The sequence below is a fragment of the Gopherus flavomarginatus genome, chromosome 6 (assembly GCF_025201925.1).
Source record: "Gopherus flavomarginatus isolate rGopFla2 chromosome 6, rGopFla2.mat.asm, whole genome shotgun sequence".
NCBI classification, from domain to species: domain Eukaryota; kingdom Metazoa; phylum Chordata; order Testudines; family Testudinidae; genus Gopherus; species Gopherus flavomarginatus.
In genome coordinates this window covers 26,835,231-26,854,115 of record NC_066622.1, presented here as the reverse complement: position 1 = coordinate 26,854,115, position 18,885 = coordinate 26,835,231, and the positions used below count along the sequence as shown (strand labels likewise).

The window sequence follows — 18,885 nt, the reverse complement described above, 5'->3', positions numbered from 1 at the left end:
TCTTATAAGTTCTTAAATTTTAAATCCACCCATTTATATTTAAAAAATATGAATTTTTTCAAATTTTCTAACATTTAAAGCTAGCTGGTGTAATGTAAATTGCTGGCACTTGATTCAATCAAAAAATAAATGAAATGAGTGGCAATTAATTATGATTGAAACAGACAGGAACTTTAGCAAGAAAATATACACTGCCAATATCACTACTGTTCCTAGTCCATTCTAGGAATTAAAAAAAGAGCTCCCAGATGTCAACTGTTATTAAAAACCAGATGTTAAGAAAGATGTCTTCCATGTTGCTGAATTAAGTAAAGAAATCTGACAGTCAAATATAAACTTAGCTATCATTTAACACAGAAGAAATGTGGGCAAATTCCTTTAAAGTTAACTTGGAATATTTCTCAGTTTTAAGGTTTGCACAGCTATAATAGGCAGTAAAGAAAGTGTAATGTCTGAATATTATTATTCTCAATGAAGGGCTAAATCTTGCACAACTCCCATTTGGCTTGATTCTCCTAGGTGACAAGATATGAATAGCTCCCATTGAATTGTGTAGGAGTTACTCTTACTCAGGCCATTGACTTTCACTGAATAACTTAGAAGTCTTCAGGAGTTTTGCTAGATTAAGGGCTGAGGAAAGACTACATGATTTCACTCACATAGAGTAGTTTGATCCCATTTCATTCACCCAGGAAACACAAGTTATGTTAATCTTTGTTGGTATATTAAAAAAATAACTACACAACTCAACAAAAATAGGGAACTCCATGTTTACAAAGAACCTTCCCTAACCACATGCAGCTATTCTACTGTCTAATCCAGGGGTGGGCAACACAGGCTGCACGTGGCCCGTCACGGTAATCCGCTGGCGGGCCATGAAACAGTTTGTTTACATTGACCATCCGCAGGCATGGCCACCTGCCACTCCCAGTGGCCGCAGTTTGCCGTTCCCAGCCACTGGGAGCAGCGGGTGGCCAGACCTGCAGATGGTAAATGTAGACAGACTGTGTTGCGGCCTGCCTTCAGAATACCCTGATGGGCTGCGTGCGGCCCGCGGCCCGCAGGTTGCCCACCGCTGGTCTAGTCCATTGTGAATTTTTCAATAGGCAAATATTAATTTCTTCTTTAACTATTACACCTCTCAAAATTAAGAATTATGGCCCAAATTCTGTTCTGAGAATGCTGATGGACTTCAAAGGGCAATGTACCCATGTAACTAAGAACAAAATCTGGGACTTTCAATAAAGAAAAGAAAAAGGATACAAACATGGAAAATGTTCACTCCTTACCTCCATAACATGGAATTAAACTCCCATATTCTGCTCTCTCTCTATGTGTCTCTCTCTTTTTGAAGTAGAGAAAGCAAAATATCAAAATTTGGAGAATGACCTCACTCAGAGTCAGCGCTAGACATAAGCAGACTAAGTAATTGATTAGGGCCCTGAGCAGCTCCAGGGCCCCCCTACTAATTAATAGTATAGGGGAGGGATATTCCTGTGGGGCTCCCAAATGGGCTAGTCCTGAAACACACCTCACTACACATTAAGCTGTGGGGGCCATTTTCTGGTTTGTTGGAAAATGTGTGTGCCCCTTTAAGGGCTAGAGAAATAAGCAGTGACTTTTTGCTGAAGCTGCAGACCAGCTGGGGGTCAGCGTGGGGATGCTGAGCCATCCCTGCAGGTTCATTCTGGAGCAGAAAAAGCCCTCTTTTACCTCAACCAAGCATAGCAGCACGCACCCTCCCACCCCTGGGTTTTGTCAGAATTTGCTGTGGGCATTGTGCTAATCGCTCCTTTCTTGGGAGCCTGGGAAGGAACTTTTCTCTCACTGCCAGATTGGCCAAGAGAAAGTGTGTGTAGGGGGGTTGCCTTCCCCACAGCAGACTCATCTTATATTGGAATGGAATGGAATGGAAGTTAGGCTATGATGTTGCAACTTATTATGTACATATGGGGCAGATGTCCAGTGCAGGTACTCCATAGGGAAGGGCTACAGTGATGAGATAAAATGGACTGGTAAAGGATCTAAAGGAAGTATTCTTTAAAGAAGAGGAAATGGGGGAAGGGGAGTTTCAGAACTCCTATGACTGGTATGGCAGGGAGCCAACTCCCCATATTTATAGCCCCCCCTTAATCCACATTCAAGGGGAGAGATGGTGAGGTTGCAGCAGGGCTGAATTAATCTTTTGTGGGCTCAAGCACCTGGACCATGGCCATGACCCCTGCTCTCCCCTAAGACTCCACCCCCATTCAGCCTCTTTCCCCAGAGGCCCCACTCATGCTCCACCCTGAAACCCCACTTCCGCTTGGCCTTCCCCTCCCCCCCAAGGCCTTGCCTGCCACTCACATAGGGGTCAGGGGATGGAGAGGAGTGAGCAGCCTCAAAGGGAAGAGGCCAAGTGGAGATGGGGCCTCAGGGCAGAGCATAGGCAGACAATGACGGAGTTTGTGGTTTTATGAGTCACTATAGTTGAACTATTTCTTCATATGAAAATTCCTTTCTCAGTGCTAAGGTAGCGTTGCAAAACTAAAACTACTGTACTGAGCTATTGTACAAAGGTATCATGTATATTACACTTGCTCATTATGCATATTCCTTTCAACAGTATTGCATACACATGAATAGGAGAATAGGTCCAGGGTGTAAACTATGTAAGAAATACCTGCGGATTAAGAAACTCCACAAGATTCCACCTGTGTATTTTCCACTGCATAATATGATTGGTAAAATACATTTTTAGTGTGGTTATAGAATGATTTCTATGGGCCAAATTTTACTCTTGGATTTATTCACATGACTACCACTGACTGCATTACAGAACCCTTTGTACATGGTCTTATGTTAATAAAACCATATGTAGTTAGATTGAAACAGAAGTTTATTGTTACTGTATTCATTTGCCTTTTATGATTGTTTTCAAAATTATGCTATTCAACTTTTCTATTGAATTCACCATTATGTTTGTATCTTCCCCTTTTTGAAAATTTTGGTTCTTTTCACAAGCTTTGTCTATCTGTTCAGTTTTAATATTAAAAAATATGGATGCCACATAACTCAGATTATCAACTGATTATCATGATCCTTTTAAAGAGTAAATTTATCCAAATCGTTTGGGGGATTTCAATCTGGGGGACATTTGACGAAGGTCTCGTGCTGCCATTAGTAAAGAAGTGACTTCAGAACTATTAAAAATCTTTTCCTTTTGTAGATACTTGTAGGGCATGATCATGTTTTTTAATCTAACAGAAAATGGCATAACAAGATCCAATGACTGGAAGTTGAAGCTAGACAAATTTATACTAAATATATGGCACCTTTTTTTAAAAACAGTGAGGACAATTAAACAGCAGAACAATTTACTATACCTAAGAATGTGGTGGATTCTCCATCATTTGCAGTCTTTAGATCAGAATTGAGTATTTTTCTAAAAGATTGGCGTAAACTGAAACACAAATTATGGTCTTAATGCACCTGGATGAGGTTCATTGCTCTGCGTTATACTGGAGATCAGACCAGTTGATCACAATGGCCCCTTCTGGATTTCAAATCTATGAATCTAGCAATATTAATAAAATTCCTCTTTCATCTTTTTCTTTTTCCTGCATCTATTTTGTTGTGAGAACTCCTGTAACAAGATCTTATTTTGTACATGTATTAATCATCTTGGGAAAGTTAATTTAGTTGACACTATAATCTATTATGATGCACAAATGAGTCAAAAACTTTAGCTGGATTTTTATTTTTCTACCATTAAAAACATCAGACAAGCGTCAATTTACCTTATCTAAAAATCTACAATGACATTATTGTGACTTGATTTACAGCTTCTCTAGAAATTAAATTGCATACTACATCTCTACTTCCTACCCCACACCCAGATTATGTATCGAAAACCACCAGTATTTAATGATCAAAGACATATGCCTACCATAATTGGGGCTCAATGTCCCCAATATCAACATCTCTGAAAAAACTATCTTCATTTATACATTATATTGATTTTTGTGTTAATACTCATATTAAATTATGGCTTCTATGGATAATAGTGATTGACTGACCTAAAAACATTTGGTGCTAGAGTGTGGTTCAGACAAGAGCTGAAAATATTTGTCCATTATCTGTCTCAGTGGAGCCTCCTCCCTACGGTACCTTAATCTATCTCCAATATCCTGATGGTTTAAGATCTAAAATTTTTGCCTTTGCTATTGTGCACTCTTTTTATCAGTTTCCTAGGATTACACTAAAGTGACAATCACATTGTTAAAATAATTGTAAATCTTGGCTGTGGTAAATTTAACACAACTACATAGAGGATAGGGCTCATTAAGGGATATTAAAAGGACCTATTCACCATTGTCCACATAAATTATATGCAAGATGTTATTTTTCACATCCTTGTAATACCTAATCACAATGGTTTGTGTTAAAAATGTGAGGACTTTTGTACTATATTACACCTTCTGTAATCATTTATGCTTGTGCAAAGTGGTGTAAAATGGTACCAAATCAAAACAGTAGCACTTTACACTCACCTTGTAATTCCTTTGCTTAGATATAAATGATTACCCAAAGTTCAAGATATTGAATAATCAGGATGACAGTGTTCATTGATTTTGAAAAAAAAATATTCTACCATAAACTACAGTTTGATAACTCAATGAAGACAGATAAGTCAGTGCAAAAATGAGTCTGTGATTCTTTGAAGCACACTGAGGTATATTGCCAGTCAACACATTCTTGATGTATTATGGTGCAAATTGAAATTTTAAAATGCCCAACAGTCATTACTATCAGAGACTTGGACCAGAAAAAGTGTTAGCCTCTCGTCAGTGTGTACCATAGAGAGTCATTAATCTATGGGTCTTTCAAACAATAAACCATAATCAAACAATTTTTGACTAATGTATGTGTATACATTAGCTGCTTTTCAAACCTTGATATTTCAGTTGGTTTATACATTTTAAAATGCTGAAAAGATACCAGCTCGCATTACAGATTAATGGCATCCAAATCCAACATATATCTTTATTTTTGAAGTGTTATTTACTAAAAATGGCTAATGATTGCATGCCAAGTATGTTTTGATAATCTATGTATAAATCTTTTAACTTGGCTTTATCACAACACTGCTGGCCATTGAGATCAGTCTAATGCTGTTATGATGGCCTAATGATTCTGACTTCAAATGACTTCAGTGTTCCCTGGTTAGGCCCTTAACTTGTTACGCTTGATGAGCTTGTACAAAATATATCTGTTATAATACTGAAGTGTATCTAAAAATAGATTTCACAACCATATTTCTCAGCTTCCAGATTTTTAAGGTCTATCTATCAACAGTAAAACTGTGGCAGTTGAATCTTGGATGAATGGAACTCTACTGAAAAAGGGATTAGAAAAGGGGTATCATGTTAGTCATGGCTAAAGTAATATGTATGTGAATTTTGTAACACATCAGGTGACTGAAAATTATGAGCCCAAATGACTGTTGCCGTGCACATTGGGTACTCCTGTACACAAGGGAGTGCAAATTGAATGTAAAACATTCTCATTATGATATGGTAGCATTTTTCACTCGCTCCATAGTTCATTGGTATAAACAGCTACAAAAAAAGGCAGAGCAAGAGTAAATCAGGCCTTAGGTGTCCCTTTCAAAAGAGAGCCAAGAAATCTCTTCATGAAGCTATAAAAGTGCAAACAAGGTATTTTTTCATTAACAACATTCTAGTATCTTTACAAAATTCTTTATCTAAAATAAAATAATTCTAAAATACTAGCAGGGATAAAATCTCATTTTAGATAAATGCTTTCACAACAGAGATAACAGAAGAACCCAGATGAGTTAAAGCAGCAAAGAGTCTTGTGGCACCTTATAGACTAACAGACGTTTTGGAGCATGAGCTTTCGTGGGTGAGTACCCACTTCGTCAGATGCATGTAGTGGAAATTTCCAGGGGCAGGTATATATATGCAGGCAAGCTAGAGATAATGAGGTAGTTCAATCAGGGAGGATGAGGCCCTGTTCTAGCAGTTGAGATGTGAAAACCAAGGGAGGAGAAACTGGTTTTGTAATTGGCAAGCCATTCACAGTCTTTGTTTAATCCTGAGCTGATGGTGTCAAATTTGCAGATGAACTGAAGCTCAGCAGATGAGTTAAGCTGTTCTGACTTTCTTACTACAACAGAAGATCCTACCTGCAAAGGCTCATCACAGCTCCCTTTCATGTTGCATGCATGCAAAGAATTAACGTTGTAATGTGAGATAAGTGAATGTGGTGATAACCTGCTCATCTCTCGAACTAGCTTTCTAAAGACTGATTTACAGTCATATCTCCTTATTGTGTGTGGCTAGTGATGGTTCATTAAACATGTAACTACAAGCCTTGAAACATTGCAAACAACGATACTTACATATATTAATTCCCTCAAAGCTATTTCTATTTCCTTTGATGTACACATTTACTTGCTTTTTAATAAAAGGTCTTTAAATTACACCTTTTAAACTTAGGAAATCTTAAATATTTATAACAGCTCTGAGAATGTTTTATCTGTTAGTCACTTATAAGAAACTTGTAAGGTCAAATATATCTTAGAGCCCAATCCCACAAGCTTTCTGCATATAGAACGGCAGTTGATTTAAGTGAGAGTTCTGTGCACGAATGACATGCAGGACTGAGCCTGTAACTAGAAAATAGGAAGAGACTGGCTGTGAAGATTCATTTGCATCTCTGGTGAATAGAGCTTTGTGAGCTTCATATTATGGGGGTCTTTTTTATACTCAGAAAGTTGAATACATCTTAAAAATTCCTTTAGCTTTACCTACTGGACTCACAGATATATTTTCAAATCTGTTCATGACAAAAGTTGTCACAATTAATAATGAGTCAGCAAGTTATAAGGAGGACCTTAAAATAAGTCCCATAATTTGCCTATTTGTATATACTTAAGATGTACCTAAATACAATAAGTACAATGTGACTACTGACTTTATCACTCCCTTACTAACAATAATATGAATAAGATGTTTCACCATGTACTTATGTGTTTTAAAGCTTTGTCACTAGATGAAGCAGAAATCCAAAGCTTCCTAAAAGTGGTCCATGAAATCAGATTTGCAGTGCAAGAATATATGAACTCCTTTTTAATGAAAGCCTATGACATGCTATCTCATGTAAATAACCAACATTAAAAGTATCAGATATGCAATTTTTGTTATCAAGTTACTGTAAATTACAGAATGGAATTTTTTTTTGCCTCTTTCAGCTGCTTTAGGCTGTGATGGTGGCAGTTAATTTTTCTACTAAGCAATGTAAGATAAATGTAAACCTCTATATATAAGTACTGTATATCCTAATACACACACTCCTGGGAAGTGATGGGGAGAAGTTTCTACAGCTAAACATGATCTCAAGAAATTCTTCCATATGTGGAAAAGACTCCGCAAAGTTGACATATAAATATAGATATATATAAATATACACGCAGGACAGTATGTATACATTTATATCACATTCATTAAACCTCAAAACATAAAATAAATTTATTTCTCTAAGCAAAGGATGGGTATAACGTTTCAATATACAGAATCCATCTTCTGGAGGTAACAGACAGTAAAACCTAACCTCTGCACTCCAATTTATCTGCCAGAAAAAGTGCAACACTAATATGATTAAAAGGCATGTGAAAATTCACATTGCTGTAATGATTATAAATATAAGGCTAGGGATAACAACAGTAATACATATTTCCCATTTACATAGGGTTTTACTTGATTGAAGAGCTTACTAGACACTGTGATATGAATATAAATGCAGCATTGTCAAATTAGAATAAACAAGGGATGAGCCTGAGCTTCAAAACAGAGATCCAGATCAGAAAGTTCACGGCTTTTTGGACCTAGGGTTTTCATCTGGCCTATTACAATATATAAAAGATGTACTGTGAAACTTCAGTATGAAACCAAATCCAAACTTCCTCAAAGTCCAAAGGAGTTTGGATGAACGGTCAGTCCAGTCCCCTTTTTGGAATTAAGTAGGTATTAGTGGCTATGTAAATATTAAAGGCAAGAATAGTCCTCTGCAGGTTCTCTGATCTGCAGTATGAAGTCATCATTAAGACCTTGAGTCAGGAAGGCACGTAAGCACATGTTTAATTTTAAGCACATGACTAATCTCATTGACTTCAGTTAGTTACTCAGTCAATGCTTAAGTTTTGACTTTTGACTGTATAAAGAAAATGAGAAATACAATGGCTGCCACCAAAAGGTCAGCATTAGCTAACAGCTGCCACATAGTGATTTTCCAGTTTTCCTCCATGCCTGGAACAAAAAATAACCATGACAACTGTGTACTACATGCTGCTGACCATGATAAAAATTTTAATTGTATTTATCTTAATTAGGGTAAAATATATTTTAAAAATCATAATATTTTAAAAATAAAATATTTGTAAAATAGATAGGATTGACTGCTTCATCTGAGCAATGTTCTATTTTCCTCGCTGCTATGACCACATGAACTGGAAGTTATTCACACCATAATCGCCCTAAAGTGCATGTGCCCAGCAACTTGTGAAAGTAAGGGGAAATACTGTAAAATCTGAAATTATTTTTACCATCACTTTGCACTTCACTCTAGCACCTTTCAACTTTGCATCTCAAAGTGCATTACGGCATTAATTAATTAACACCAGCACTGTGTGGTATTAATTAATTTATTATTACTATTATTATTATTCAGAATCCATGTTAAAGTTGTATCAATGGTTTAGATGTACTGTAGTTTAATGTTTTCTCAAAGTCAAACAATGTGTCAGTGTCTGGAGCCCCTTGACACTGGCTCCCAAGGCTATGCACTAAACTGCTATACCACAGTAGCTCCTTCTTATATTAGAAGCTGAGTTGGTGCTTTCCTTATCAGCCCAATTTCTATTGTTTTTGTGATATGTAAAAAAATTAGTTTTACACACTGATGAGTTTAGAAAGCAAGTTTTGGTTTTGATTGTGGCAAACTCTCGATCATGTTTTTATTTTCCAGTCACAAACCAAAACCAGACCTAATTTAATTTGGGTTTTTGATTCACAGCTTCTATTTTATACTTTTCAAATTACCATACTCACTTGATACATTAATAAGCTAAAACAATGACTAAAATAAGACTCTTGGCTAACCCCCTGTTCTTCCATAAATTTGCAATATTGAACCTGTTTTTTTTACATCTCCATCCATATACTTAGAAGCAGGGTAAGAGTTAGGTAAGAGAAAAGCACCTCTCACCATATTTGGTGGTTTGTTTTCTTTTTAAAGCCCCAGCTCCTCGAATCCTGTGATTATGTGAGGATCTCAGATTTCCTTTTAATAAGGTACATTTGTAATCCTCGTGGCTGCAGAGAAAATCATGAAAACATGGCCAATGTATATCCTAAAGGCCCTAAAATCAGAAGGCACAGAAAAAACACCCAAAATATTACTTTTTTAAATCTCATGATTTTGTGTGCGTCAGAGTAATAATTTTTTAATGCTTGGTATTAGCAACACTAACAAAGATCCGATTTTTTAGGTTTTGTTCCTGGCTCTGGGAGCAGACTATCAGTAGAGAGAGAATATCACATTCCTTCTGAAAGGCAATGTGGCAGAGTGGATGAAAATTGGGTCTGTAATGATAGAAACCTGTGTTCTATTCCCAGTTTAACCTGAAGTGAGCTGGTACAGTCCCTCTATTACATTAACTGTAAAATGGATGAATGACAGTTGCCTCCCTCTAAGGCAGGGATGTGATGCCTTAGTTAATGAGGGTTGTGAAGCAGACAGAAATATTATCAGCATCCAATGGAAGATCTAGGACTAGACCTTGGTCTGCTGGTCTAAAGCACCTTCCTCTAGACTACCAAGTGTTGGGAGGAGGAGAGTCTCTCAAGAAAAAGCTTCCTGGAGGTCTGTAATGCACTGTACATGGGGCTACCTATGTTACAGCCACTTGGAAACTGAAGCTAGCTCTGAATGCTTATTAAGGAGAATTTCACTTTGGGAGCAGATTACGTCAATGCTCCAGGATCTGCACTGACTGCCAATAAGTTTCCAGGTGGAATTCAAGTAAGTTGCCAACTCTCAAGCACAAGCTGAAGGGAAAGAATCAAAGAATCTAAATACAAAGTTGCAGATTTAATTTGTTTGTTAACAGCCAATTCTGGATGAAAGACCTGAAAATTACAAATGTGGTACTGAGGTGTATTTATTTTACTTTATTGAACTTACTCAATACCAATGAGAGAGTTTATATAAAAACCAGAGGATACAAAATCAATTATAGATACATAGTGTGTAGACACATACACTCACACAGGGGAGTATGGGGAGAGTAGAATTATCCACTAGTCCCACTATGCAGGACGATATGAGGCTATAAGCGGGAGGCTGTAACCTTACCTCACCCTTCTCTCCCAAACAGGATAGGAGAGAAAGGTCAGAGGGAAGCGGGGGCAGGAGAGCAAGGGGTAGAGTCTTAGCTATTCTCCCTTAACACCTCAGTCAGTGGATTTGATCAGGCTGAAGAGGAGGAGTATGCTACACCCAGTAAAGAACTCATCTCCTTTTCCAGGAGTCACAATTCCTACCCGGGGTTACTTCTGGGGCAGCACACCCACATGCTGCTCCTTACTCAGGGTGAGCTGAAAAGTCTCAATCTTGCCCTGACATAGCATCTATAATGTAAATATAATATGTAAAGTATAGCCTTAGCAAACAGCATCATGTGAAAAATATGAGCGTGTTTATTCGTCTCCAAGGTGTGTATATATGTTATCTACATATAGATTGATAACACACCCTCTCTCTGTATAGTAAGTATATGCACACACAGACATACATAAAGGGTGGAGAGGGCCTTGCTCTCCCAAATCTATGCTGAGGGGTAGAAAATGTTACTCTCTCATGCAAGCGCAAGCACACACTTTTTCATATATGCCATATATAATAATATCAAAGTTTTCCAGAAAGATATGTCTATATATAAAAATACATGTATAAAACTAGCAACATTCAAAATCATCAATATCAACTCAATACAACATAGACAAACATATTTTTCAAAGTTAATGCTGTGTGTATTTCAAATATCTTTTTTTCTGTCTAGAAGTTATGCCTTATCTTTTGGAATTTCTGCTTAGTCTTCAAAATTGATAGACAACCTTGAAAGGGTAACTAGCAGTCCCCGTTAAGTGGCATATGTGATACAGTGTGCACCATCTTTTTTTCCTCATAAAATTAAAAGTATCCCCTGACCATTTGCATGTTTATTTTTCCAGTTTATTCTGTGGTTTCACACCACTACCAGCATGTTGGATCATGGTCACCAAAAACCACATATCCCGAATTTTGTATGCAATATACTGTTGTGAATGGGAAATAAAAGTTTGCATAATAAAACCACATGACAATCAAACTGTAATAACAAAGAGTACTGCATGGAATGGCAAACAATAACAGATCACAGACAGAGAAAATGATTCATAATTCGAAAAATGTAAGCATGGGCTATGATTAGTTCTCTCACATTCATAGCTAGCATGCTGTTCTGTTGGAGATTCTTTTGACAATGATTAGCTTATGGATCTATTCATTTGCTTGATGCATAATTTACCAACTGCCGTGGTTTAACTGATGTACCATCAGTTTGTTTTCTTACTGGTCTGTTGATATATTCACCCTCCATTTTATTGTTACCTCCTGTTCTTCTGCTCCTTGACTGCATAATCTTCTCTCCTTAGAGTCCTACCATTCTCATTATACCTTTTTTCTGACTCAGTCCTCCCCCTTACTTCCTGTCATCTCTATCACACATCCCTTCTTCACTTCCCTTTTACTGCTCCAAGTTCACCAACTCTACCCTCATCTCTCTGTCCCCTGCTCACACACAACTGCAAGTCCATATTTCACTTCTGCATCCTCTGTCAATACCCCTTCAAACGTTATACCCATCTGCACCTTCATTACCTTCCTGTGCTCCTTCTCTTGCTCATTGTGGTATACGTCTCACCCAAAGAGAGACGACTGTTATGCACAACCTCCTCATCTCGCCTTCCTTCCATTTCTTCCTATCCACAGAAACCAGAATTTCTATTTCTATGCCACAGTTCTGCCTCAGCAGCTGCTCTTTTTTGGCCTCTCCTTCTCGTACCTTTCACTCCAAATATCAGATAGTGACATCAGGCTACTACTCTCCTGTTCCTGCTGTTTACAGCTCCCCCCATTCTCACTCATTCTCTCCCTCTGCATGCAGCTGTCATCACCTACTCTCCATCCACCTGCTTTGATTTTGACCCTGGCTTTCCCTCTTTTTCATCTAACATCCCACAACTTTCACCTTGGGTGATTTCACCTTCCACTCTGATGCTTCAGTCAATGAATTTTACTCTTACTATTACCTCCTCTTGACATAGAACTCTGGATCAACTCTCCCATTCACTCAAATGGCCACTTCCTCAATCTTCTCTTCACCAAATATGGCTTATTTTTCTCACCTCTCACTGTCCAAGTTCTCTATGACCAACTCTTGATTTCCTTCAACATCACCTACCTGCCACCTATTTCTCCTTCTCAGTCCTTCTCCAGCCTCCACTATACCAACATAATGACTTTTTTTACTGCTCATACGCTGTCTTCTCTGTTCCTTCTTCCCTCTTTTCTAATGACTCATCTGTAAATCCTCTTCAGTCTCTCATTCTCTTTGGGTTCATTCCTCTCACAAACATGTTCTGCTCTATCCTCAAACACCTCAGCCCGACCTGGCTCTCCAATAAAGCCCAGTTTCCCTTCATATCCAAAGTCAATCAATGTGTCATCTACCATCACTGACCTAAGTTCCATTTGGACACCGCTCCACTCTGGCTTTCACTCTCTGAACTGAAATCTCTCACATTAAGGCTCCAAGTACTTTCTTCTCAGCCAAATCTTAAGGCTTCTACTCCATGTTCATCCTCATGGACTTCTCTACTTTCTTTACATTGCTGATCAATGTACTTCATGATATCTTATTCTCTTCCCAGGGCTTTCATTCTTCCAGTCTCTGCTAGTTCTCCTATCTCTCTCTTGGTGTTTCTTCAGCATCTCTCATCTCCATGGGAGAACCGTAGGGTTCCATCCTTGACTTCTCCTCTTCTTCTTTTACATCCTTTCTTTGTGCAAACTCTTCTGCTCATATGGCTTCAATTACTGTCTCCATGCATGTCTCACAAATCTACCTTTCTACATCTGATCAGAATCCCTCAGTCCAATACTGCATCTCAGCCTCTCTTCTCTGATATGTTTCACCATTGACTTAAGCTTAACATGGTCCAAACTGAACTCCTTACCTTTCCTCTCACCTCTTCCCCTTCATTGTCTGTCACTATTGACAATACTACCATCCACACTGACTGAAAATGCTCAATTTCTTAACATTTGTATATTTAATGGTTGTTTTTACAAACCACACAATTTTTTCATACAATTATTTAATTTGCCTGCCAAAACAAATGAACTACGAAATGTTCTTGGAATAGATTTTGCATTCTCATACACTAGTGTAAATCAGGTGTAACACCATATTGTCAATAAAATTGTCAGATCAGAATCAGGCTCTCTTCCTCCTCCTGCTATAGAGACCCTGTGCCCTCCTCCTATGAATTTTCTTCTGTGCTCTTCTGTCTAGCTGTTCCCAGACCCTTGCTCCTGTTGCTGATGACTTCATCATGGTCTTCAACTCCTACTCGCTTCTTCCTAGTCTGAACATACTATTGCTTTGCCCACCTCCTCCTCTGAGCAGCACCTGCGTCCTTCTTTCATACCAACTGAGCCATTACACACATTGAATCTATTTCCCCATGTTAAGTATCCTCACACCTTCTTGTCAAACTGTCTGAAATGGGCTGTCTTGATTATCACTACAAAAAGTTTTTTTTCTTAATTAATTAGCCTCTTAGAGTTGGCAGGGCAACTCCCACCTTTTCATGTTCTCTCTCTGTGTGTGTGTGTGTGTGTATGGAACATATAGTAAGGAGATATATAGATATATCTATATATCTCCTTACTATATGTTCCATTCTGTGCATCTGGTGAAGTGAGCTGTAGCCCACAAAAGCTTATGCTCAAATAAATTCTGTTAGTCTCTAAGGTGCCACATGAACTCCTGTTCTTTTTTCTAATAAGTATGTCATTGTTTTGGTGTTCTGCAGAAGGGAATCAATGAAAGAGTTCAGGCCCTTATCAGACTCCCCAAAATGTAGCATTTAAATAACATTTTGGTAGGGACATGTTAATTCTTTAGCACCAGTGTGTCTGTAGAAAAATCTTACAAAATCTTTGTCTCCAATTTTAAATATTTATTTTTAAAGACCTCATATTTTTTACTGAATATAAAGTGTGTGAGACTTCTTTACAATGCAGCTTTTGACCTGCAGTCATATTGTGCAACCTACAAAATTGCAGCACTACCAGTGTGGGCTGTGCTCTTATCAAGTCTTACTGTGACTAAGCACAGTCTTGAGCAAAGGTTGGTGTCCTGTGTAAGCTGCCACCAACAGAGATGTAACCGGGTGGCACTGCAAGTCACAATTCCTCCCTCCCCTGCTTCCTTCTTGCTCCCTTGGAGGTAGCAATATTTATTTACTGCTTGGTAAATGGTTTGGAAAACTAGTCCCTGAGTATGTCACATAATCACTTAGGAGCAACTGTCTGGTGCAGGAGTAGTGAAATAACCATCCTATGAGCAGACAAGAGGGCACTATCATATGTGAAGATATTGCATCAAAAATATCCTAATCAATTCATCCTACTTCTAAGTATAGTCTCATCAAGGGAAGACAGAGGGCCATCAAGTGTCTAAAATATAATAGAACAAAGTGTTGTATTATACTTTTCCAACATACTGAATATTTCACAAACCATCTAATCTAAAAACTGACATCCAGAAGCACAATAAGAGATGCTGCTGAGTTTTGCCGTGTTGGTCCTCTGGCTCTCATCAATCCCACCCCACTGAGGTAGTTTTTCTAATTAGAGATGTGGAAAGGAGAAAAGAGGGGAGGAAGAGAACCAGAGGTAAAAGAAAATAAGAAATAAAAGATTTTGCAGATAGCAAAAAAGAAAAAAAATTATTTCAATAACACAATATAAAGGGAAAGAAATAAAACTTGTAATCCTTATAGTTTCACATAGTTAGGGTAAAATATAATTTGGTAATAATACTGTAATATAAAAACAGGGGCTAAAATAGACAAGTGATTTTAAACCCAAGTATTCTGCAAACTGTTTAGAACTTTTCAATAAATTTCTCAGAAGTTCACTTCAAAGCCCCAAATCCTGCAAAGACTTTAGCATGTACATAACTTTATGCACATGCATAGTCCTATTAATTCCAATGGAACTATTCATATACAGAAAGTGATACATTAGCTTGAGTCTTTGCAGGATCAAGGCCTTAGCATTTCAGAAAACAAAAAGCTCTTAGTTTCTGTTTGAAAACACATCCATCTTAAACACAACAAAATCATAAAGTTTAACGTCATAGTATCCACTTTATGCAGATTGCTAAAATCCAAGATTACGGAGGCTGAACATTTACACTTACCAATTATTTGCCTATTTATAGCAACATTAATTGCAGAAGCAGCATAAAAAACCCTCCTAAAAATAAATATTTGGGGTGACAATAAAATCACATTATATTATGTATTAAAATTATAGGCAAGGTGAGGCACACTGTCCTAGAAATTGTGCTAATGTAAAATTAAAATGGAATCACATTTGAGTAATTTTGATTTACATTATTTTTTCACATTTTGTAAAAATATTAACATTTTAATATCATTTTTAAATAAAAATATGCAAGTTTTGTTTATAATGAACAAGTTCTGATATTTGTAGAAGTGATTTAGGTGGTGGCTCAGTTTTGGGGTATGCAAACTGACACACACTAATGGGTCCCAATTGTCAGAGGATAGTTACTCTGAAACAAAGGTCTCTTGAAGATGTTTCAAGTTGGGCACTCAGTGATTGAGGCTCTCCGGAATCACTAGTCATTTCTGAAAATCACTCTAAAGTATATCCTAAAACATTTACATTTTGTTTACTAAAGACAGCCAAAACTGAGTTAATGCAATATTTGCCAATGAATGGTTTAAATTCAAAGATATTTTCATGGCCAGTTTAGGAACAACTAAACACAAGCTCATAATGGAAATGTTGACCAAGTCTTTGAATAGCAGTTATTCCAAAAAGCAAGTACCTAATAGTGAAGTTACAGTAATTAAACAGCTCTTCAGCAACTTTCTATTTAAACAGTTGAATCGTGACTCTGCTTAAAAGCTTAAAGCAAAAGAAAAAGAGAGAGGGAAGAAAAATATTATAAGACAAACAGAAAGAGAAAGGAAAATATTTAGATTCCCTGAGTGATGAAAATAAATACCAAAGCTATTAGTTTCAGTTCAAAAAGTGTATCACTTATATTGTTTATTATTTCTTTGGAAGATTTATTTTATCTTGAAATTTCAGAATGGTAAAAGGGTAAGTGTGAAGGTAAGAAAGGAGGTGACTGACCTGATCTGGAGACGGTCGGTGATTCGAGTGCTGGGTCCTCCCAGGAGACCGGTGGTGGTGGTGGTGGTGGTGGTGGTGGAAGTGATGATGGTCATCATCATAGTTGTCTGCCATCAGTTTCATTCTGTTCTGTGTCTGAACAGAGAAAGGGAGACAATTCCATTGATTGCCTAGTCTGTTCCTTCCCTTTGAAGCACCTGGCATTGGCCATTTCAGAAGACAAGATACTCGGCTAGATGGACCTTTGGTCTAACCCAGTATGGCCACTCTTATGTTGTTAAGTGCTGGAACATATTGGTCAAATACAGTCGTGGCAGGATCTACAGTATGGAACCTACAGTTCTCTTTTCATTCCAAAATCTAAAAATGTCATCATAAGTCAAATTCTAAGCGCTCAAGCCAAGGGTCTGCCAGTAGAAGACAAATGCAGGACTGGGGCCTAATTAAGGAAAGAAAGAAAATACAGTGGGACAGTCTTTGTTTCTATTGATACCTCTCCAACCCCACTAAAGTCACTGAGCCAAATATGGTGCCAATTAATGCCCCATGCAATCACACTGATTTCTACACAAATGGGATCACAGAGTGCAGAATCTGGCCCAGTAAATTCATTGGGTTTTAGGAGTATAACAGAGAGCAAAATTTAGCCCAATACTTTTGTGTTTACTATTGTAAAATATGAGTTCCTGGCTATTTCTTTTTCAATGTGTTAAGTTTTACTGAATAATTGCAAGATCAGATTAAAAGGAATATAAGTTTTCATGCATACTAGCAATTACATTAGCATTCACAGTAACAATGATGAGCTGTTATGGTGAAAGCCTATTTTCGCTTATTTTCAGGGTTTAATTGTGAAGTTGTTTCTTTTACCAGGATCAGGCTGTTAAAACAATCAGGCATAAGAATCTGAAGACTGTATAATACACATACAGGCACAGCATGTTAATCAGTGAGAATAAGTTTTAACCAGATTCAGGTTACGAAAACAACTGAAAAGATTTGACATTTCAGTTATTGACTTCTAGAGGTAATAAAATATAGTCGCCGCCAAGTGGTAATAAATAAGACACTGCCTATGATCGCTATTACATTTTTTTCATATCATGTGACACTCAGAGCTCAGCAATCCAGACCTTGCTGGGTCACTCTAAAATATTTGTATTATGTAATTTCCCCATCATGCAAACACTTATAACTGAACAGAATACATACTACTGTCAGTAGTCATTATTTAAAATAATTTCAGCGATGCTTGATACGTTGTAATCAAGAAAAAACAACAAAGAGTCCTTGTGGCACCTTAGAGACTAACAAATTTATTTGGGCATAAGCTTTTGTGGGCTAGAACCAAAAGATTACCTACCTGCACCTGACAAACCCATGAACAAAATTCAGTTGTTTTCAAAGTCCTTACCCAGAGTTTGTTGGAGCAATTAGATGAGGGTGCAATTAATATAATTTAGATGTCAGAATAGTATAATAGGAATCTGCACCCATGTAGTTTTAGTATTAAACAATCTAATACAAACTTGAGTTGAAATACTGTTTGGAACCCTGGCAGCAGGACTGTCTGGTTATGTAGACTCCCTCCTCAGGCCCTACACTACCAGCACTCCTAGCTGTCTTTGAGACACCACTGACTTCCTGAGGAAACTACAATCCATTGGTGATCTTCCTGAAAACACCATCCTAGCCACTATGGATGTAGAAGCTCTCTACACCAACATTCCACACAAAGATGGACTACAAGCTATCAGGAACAGTATCTCCAATAATGTCATGGCAAACCTGGTGGCAGAACTTTGTGTCTTTGTTCTCACCCATAACTATTGCACATTTGGGGGCAATATATACCTTCAAATCAGTGGCACTGCTATGGGTACATGCATGGTCCCACAGTATGACAACATTTTTATGGCTGACTTAGAACAACATTTCCTCGGCTCTCATCCCCTAATGCCCCTGCTCTACTTGTGCTACACTGATGACATTTTCATCATCTGGACCCATGGAAAAGAATTCCTTGAGGAATTCCACTATGATTTCAATAATTTCCACCCCACCATCAACCTCAGCCTGGACCAATCCACAGAAGAGATCCACTTCTTGGACACTACAGTGCTAATAAGTGATGGTCACATAAACGCCACCCTATACAGGAAACTTACTGACCACTGTACTTACCCACATGCTTCCAGCTTTCATCCAGACCACACCACATGATCCGTTGTCTACAGCCAAGCTCTACAATACAATTGCATTTGCTCCAATCCCTCAGACAGAGACAAACACCTACAAGATCTCTATCAAGTGTTCTTA

General features: G+C 37.7%; 1 protein-coding gene across 5 annotated transcripts in view; it reads right to left on the bottom strand.

Annotated features, from left to right (window-relative positions):
* ERC2 (ELKS/RAB6-interacting/CAST family member 2) overlaps positions 1 to 18,885 on the bottom strand; it is an 845,311-nt gene that overhangs the window by 183,627 nt on the left and 642,799 nt on the right. For all 5 annotated transcript variants that reach the window (XM_050958427.1, XM_050958428.1, XM_050958429.1 and 2 more), the window contains one exon: positions 16,567 to 16,701. In XM_050958427.1, coding sequence (XP_050814384.1) covers positions 16,567 to 16,701 — 135 coding nt within the window. The remainder of the gene's footprint in view (positions 1 to 16,566; positions 16,702 to 18,885) is intronic.